Source organism: Pocillopora damicornis, chromosome 1 (assembly GCF_964200805.1).
Source record: "Pocillopora damicornis chromosome 1, jaPocDami1.2, whole genome shotgun sequence".
Lineage (NCBI taxonomy): Eukaryota > Metazoa > Cnidaria > Anthozoa > Scleractinia > Pocilloporidae > Pocillopora > Pocillopora damicornis.
In genome coordinates this window covers 35,199,145-35,205,270 of record NC_142670.1, presented here as the reverse complement: position 1 = coordinate 35,205,270, position 6,126 = coordinate 35,199,145, and the positions used below count along the sequence as shown (strand labels likewise).

The 6,126-nt window shown below is 40.3% G+C and overlaps 1 protein-coding gene across 1 annotated transcript; it reads right to left on the bottom strand.

The window, feature by feature from the left end:
• Positions 1–2,349: 2,349 nt before the first annotated feature.
• Positions 2,350–5,794, bottom strand: LOC149053511 (uncharacterized). The gene has a single exon (XM_089202599.1). It carries the CDS (start codon positions 5,781–5,783, stop codon positions 2,499–2,501), a length of 3,285 nt encoding a protein of 1,094 aa, XP_089058725.1. The 5' UTR covers positions 5,784–5,794; the 3' UTR covers positions 2,350–2,498.
• Between the last annotated feature and the right edge of the window lie 332 nt (positions 5,795–6,126).

Below are 6,126 nucleotides of genomic sequence, written 5' to 3'. Positions count from 1 at the left end.
TTATAAAAGAAATTAAAATCAAAGTGTCAAATAAATGATGCAACCACAGGAATGAATAATGGTAATGATAACAATATTTGTAAAAACAATTTTGATACTACGTATACTTATGTACTATAATTCAATACTAATCTTAACCGCAAAATTTTCAATAAAATTAACTAGTCTTTGAACAGAAATTAAATCCATTTTTAAAATAACTACACTTAAAGAAAATCGATCAAAAGCTGATAAAATATAAAATTTCACAGTCGAATTCCTTCCCTCTGTTGTTTGGACGTCAACATCAGAGTTCCTTACATTGCAAGGCACCCCGCTTCTCGTTAGTCTTGAACCCCTTAAGCAGATGAGGGCCCATCTTAGAAGGAAAAAGATGTTTTTGCCCTGCTTTGCACATTGCTCTCTCCTAAAAAAAAAAAAATTATCAGTTCCGTTGGGCGGTAAATGTTCCGTGTTCAATGTCGAGAACTTTCCTTGAGTACCAGCGTTTCTTCTCATTCTCATGCATACTGTAGATATTTTGTGGCTCCAGGCTCTTGTAGGACTCGGCATTTGGGTAGAGGCCCCGACATCCAAGAATACCTATCGTTGGTGTTCGTAGAATCCAAGTACAACAATGACTAGCCTTGTACTTTGTTAGCTCCTCTGTTCAGTTTTTCTCTGCTGATGTCTTGAGGGACGGGTTCGCCCTCAACATAGCTGCATACCGCATCTAGGAATTCAGCGTCCAGGTCTCTCGACTCATTATGTCGTTATATGACAAATCCGCCTCGTTTACAAATCATGGCGTTGTCTCACTTAAGACTTCTCCACATACATAAATGGACAAAATATGACTGACAAGCCAGTCTTAGCGTAGTTTGACAGCTTTACGGAACTCCCCTTTTATCAGGTTAGAGCCCATTTCTAACAGAGAAAGTACTGTCACCCTTACTGATGACCCTTTTGCAGCTGCCAGGTCTAGCTTTCGCTTGATATCTAGTGGTCCCTTGACCCTAATCCTCTCTTCTCTGACTTTGAGTTCTTCTTCTCTCTCGCAACTGACTACAATCTGTACCGACTTAACAAGAGACTCGTCTGGTAGCTGGTGTGTTTGAGATGTTATAAGATTAACGGGGGGGCGGGGGGGGGCTGTCACTTTGACTGATTAATTTTGATCCTGAACAGTCTTGCTCCATGATGACTGAAATTTGTCTCGCGTTAGCAAAAGATAAGATGAAAAGGTGCTATATGTCTTGCTGAGAATTTGCCATGCCCTCATGTAGTGTTAGCTTCCCGGAATATCAGAAAAGACAGGGTACGGCACCTTGAACAGGTTTGATGGCCTATCACCTCCAAAGCATATGGTTTTACTCTGTCACAATATCTCGCAGCATAATTCCTATCATTAGAAGACCCTCTTACAATTTGTTTGTTTGGTGGTTATACCACTCTATAGCTTTGCATAATTATTATTCTGACATAAATCACGTTTACGTTTTGTATATAGATTGACGTTTTATCCTATAATTGAAATTTGCAACGCGCATTCAAAAGCGATGATCACATCCTATAGATCAAATGCGCAGTGAGGAGGACTCTTAGAGAACCTTATTGAGAGACTCGAAAAAATGACATCGGGCCTGAGTTTTCTTGTTGTCCCTCCAGGTCTCGTGCATCCATCGAAAATAGTCACCTTTCATGAGCTTTCTTTCGCACGCCAAGTAATACAGGTCTTACCGGTTAGCACTATTGACTTTTGGGGCCTTGAAAACCGGTCACATCGAGTTAACTTTTTGACCCAACAAGGTGCAACTCGGATGCTAAAATAAATAAGTAACCTAAGTACTTAAAATGTGACCTGAAGTTGCTTTGATTTTTCACATAGTGGCTTGAGACTTTGTAATGTTGCAGCATTGATGGTCTTTTAGTTATCTTCCGGCGTAACTTATGAACTCATCCTCGTCAGCATATTTAAAATCAAGCACGATTGAACTAGACAACGAGACGCCCTTTCCTTTGGGAAGCATAAATAGGCCTGTAGTGGCCCATCCTTCTCACCCACCCTTTCCTTTCTCATCTCGATGCTTTAAGGTCAAAAAGTGCTCGAATGGATTACTATAAATTAATCATTAAAACTTTTAAAGGGCGAAGTTTGGGAGTGCAGTCTTTGACAGAGAGATTATACAATATAATAAACTACGATTAGAAAGGGAATTCTTGTTGAAACACCAACTTTAGATCACACTACCTTCGGAATACACGTCACAAGTTTTCTTTTCTAATTTATATAGCGATCAAAATTTGAAGATATATAAATGGGAATGGTATGTAGTGTTCAGCAGAATTGAGTAGAGGGATGTAGCTAAGTGTGTCTGTGTCTTTATTGTTCAAAAGATAAAATTACATATCTTATGTTACATTAAAAAGAAAAGGATGTAAATAAGCTTAGGTGTATCTAAATAAGATAAGTATATACGTGGAAACAAATACAAAAGTCTAATACAGGAAGTACACTTTTACAAAGCTACATTGTACTTAAAAACAATTCTATTAAAAAATGTATTCTTAAAACGGTTTGTGCGAATGGCGGGCATGACAGGGGATTTATTTCTCAAATTATACCTCGTGATCTTGGTCTCAGGGAAGTAGGCTCTAAGAGGATGGCTCAGGATAGTTGAAACCTTGCGACAAATTTTGTGATCTTGCGTTTTAAGTAAGTCACCTATCATTAATTTCTTAGATATGTAACTACGTTTAAAACAACGATCTAAAAACTGCTGGGCTATAGTTAGCTCTGACTCAGAGGCCCCATGCACAGATAGAGCATAAGTAATATTAGGTAGGACAATGGAATTAAATAAAACATCTACTTCTGCTTGGCTACATCCTTCTTTGCGGAGGCATCTGATAACGTATAAACATTTATTAGCTTTACCTAACTTTTCTTTTAGGTGAGTACTGAATTTGCAGTTCGGCTGAAACGTGAGAACAAGAATGGTTATTGTACTAGTCTGAGGTATGCCAAAAATACTTTTGTAGGCCTCAGCAGTGTGACCTTTTTTATACATAACAAGCTCTTTACATTTAGTAGAATTTGAATTCATTCTATTTTGGCTTGCCCACTGTAAAAACTGATTTATTAAGTCTACAGAGTGATCTTTATAATAATATACCGGAGCAATAATCGTACAGTCATCAGCGTATTTGAAACCAAGTGTCTCGTTTCCTAATTTAATTTCCAGATCGTTAAGAAATATATTGAACAAATAAGGTCCTGAAACACTACCCTGGGTTGTGCCCTTGTTAACTGTTTTCCAATTACAGACATGATTCCCGAAAATAACTCTTTGTTTTCTATCTCGCAAAAAACCTAACCACCAGTTTATGATATACGGGTTAAGTGGTAGACTCTTAAGTTTCTCAGCAAGGAGTTGATGGCTCACAGAGTCAAAGGCCTTACTGAAATCCATCGCGAACATCCGCACTGCCTTGCACTTGGGATCATCAAGAAACTTGCAGATCTTATTCTGTATAAGTAGCAAAGCATCTGTGCAGCTCCCTCCTTCTCTATACGCGAATTGACTATTCAACAGCTGTTCTTCTACCGGCCTTTGGGCGTGAATCTTATAGACTGCCTTTTCCAGGGCTCTTGCTATTACAGGGGTTACGTTGATCCCCCGGAAGTCCCCTCTTGCCACTGGAACATCAACTTTTGGCAGTGGGTTTATACTTGCCCTTTTCCACGATCTAGGCCATTGGTGCGTAGCGAGAGACAAATTCCATAGCTTAGTAATGATTGGAGTGAAGATCTCCGCATGGTCTTTCCACACCCAATACGGAATTTGGTCAGGACCAGTTGCAGTCTTCTTTAGAGTACTCAGTGAGTTCCATACATATCGTTCACTAATTTCCGGGACTTTCACCTCAGGACCAATTTCAAGTAACGCGGGCTCAACGTAATCGCCATCCGTACACAGGTCACCGAAATACTCGTTCAAATCTTGAGCGGTCTCTCTATCCAGCGAAACGTTTGTGGACCGCCGGCGTTGAGATATCAAGTCTACGTTTTTCCACCATTCTCTGCTCCCCATTTTGCCCTCCAGAAGCATCCTTCTGTTTTCGCCAATAACCTTCAACACATTTCTATTAAGCTCTCTATGCTTATTGGTGCGTAAAACAGAGATGCGAGACTTGCTACGTAGCATGTATTTAACTAGCGGTGTCATCCAACTTGGATCACGGGACGAAAGGGAAACCGTTCGTAAAGGCATGCACCAGTTAATATTTGACAGGATCTTCAATTCTAAGATGTTCACAGCTGTTTCGATACTATCCGCCTCCAAAACATCATCCCAGCATTCTGATGCGAGGGCAAGGTAAAGAGCTTGCTTCCTATGCTCACGACAATCCCTAAATTGCACTTTCTTACGAATAGGCTTGAGTTTCTTGCCCGCTGGAACTATAAATCCAATGTGATCCGTCTTAATCAGCATCTTTATAGATAAAGTTTTTCCGAAGAGCTCTGGCCTATTTGTAAGACAATTATCCAAAAATGAATCCCCTCGTGTTGGAAAATCCACTAAAGCGGTCCAACCAGTAATACGTTTAAGTCTCGTGAGATCAAGGTGATTAAGATCGCCACCGCAAACAATAGTAGCGTTTGGGTGATTATCCAGCATTGTGTCAAAGAAATTAAGAAGATAATCCATTAAATCGCATTGCTGGTATGATGTTTTCGGGGGGTGATAAAGACCAGATAAAATAATGTAATTCCCACTTGGCAGCAACACAGTCAGGCAAATAAACTCGTATAAATTAGAACGATAAACATCAATAACTGAAAGATTACTCCTTGTATAGATAGCAACACCTCCCCCATTCCTTAGATCGCATCCAGACCAATTCCTATCCCTTCTGAAGATATTATAACCCGAGATATTAACCACCGTATCGGGTACCTCAATTTTTAAATGAGTTTCCGACACAACACAAGCATCGATGTCATTATTTCTTAAGTCGGCTTCCAAAGCCACAACCGCTCGCACCCGACTAGTTGTTTTCCCCAAACTACAGATATTAATAAACAAAAGTTTAGGGACAGCAAGCTGACCAGAACTAACAGAGGTGTGTTCGCGGGACACCACTTGTTTTGGTACACTGACGAGATTGCTAGGGGTTCGTCGTTTTTCAACCCGCAGCCGGGGAATAGCAAAACCACTTTCCGCCCTTCGTCCAATGACGACAGAAATATTCTGAATAGTTCTCTCCTTCACATGCTGAACATTTTTTCTCAAACCTCCCCGATTACCACGAAACCTGAGCAGCTGTAGTTTCTTAAGCGTCTCTAAGACAGGGCTCGAAGGTTTACCAGATTTCTTTCTCAAACCGAGTAAATAGTTTCTTCCATAACATGGAATCTTACTTTCGTCAGACCAGGTTTGCTTTCGTAGATCATAGCTCTTCTCTGAAGAAATAGGACCAGGGTTCGTCTCCACATCCATAAAAACTGTAATGTCTATCGTTAACAGGGAGCAATCCGTCGCCGCAAGCAGTATATAACCATGTTTAACCCATTTCATGATAGGCCTTCGAAGTCTATCATGGCGGTGCGCCCTTGTTGAGTAGCACTTACGAGCTGAGAAGGAAATTCCAAAGACGTCGCAACCAACCGAACTTTTTCCTCTCCAAATAGGCTTGAGAGAGTCAAAGTCTTCATCCAAGTATATATTGTAATAAAATTGAAGCTTAAAATTGATTAAAATAGCTAATAGAAGAGGAGCCAATATCCTCGTGGCCGCCATACTCGGCGCCTGCGCTGATGATGTCAAGCACAGGTAGCAGGAGGGTTTAGTCAAAGGGTGCATCTGACATACACCACTACTCCACTTTACTTGCAGGGGAAAAAAATTCCATGTTTACAAAAATAAAACATTCCTGCTTCGTAGCTGATTTTATTTGGAGCTAAGATATCGCTGCTCGTATCTGTTGGAATTTTTATCAATGCACGATGGATTTGACGCGTTGCTTACATAAATAAGACAGACTCCAAACTTACAGCCCTAGCAACTCAGTGTTGTTTCTGTAAATGCCTGATGGTAATTTCTTCAACTGGTTGTTGTTCAAAAACCTACCAAAAGTAATAGA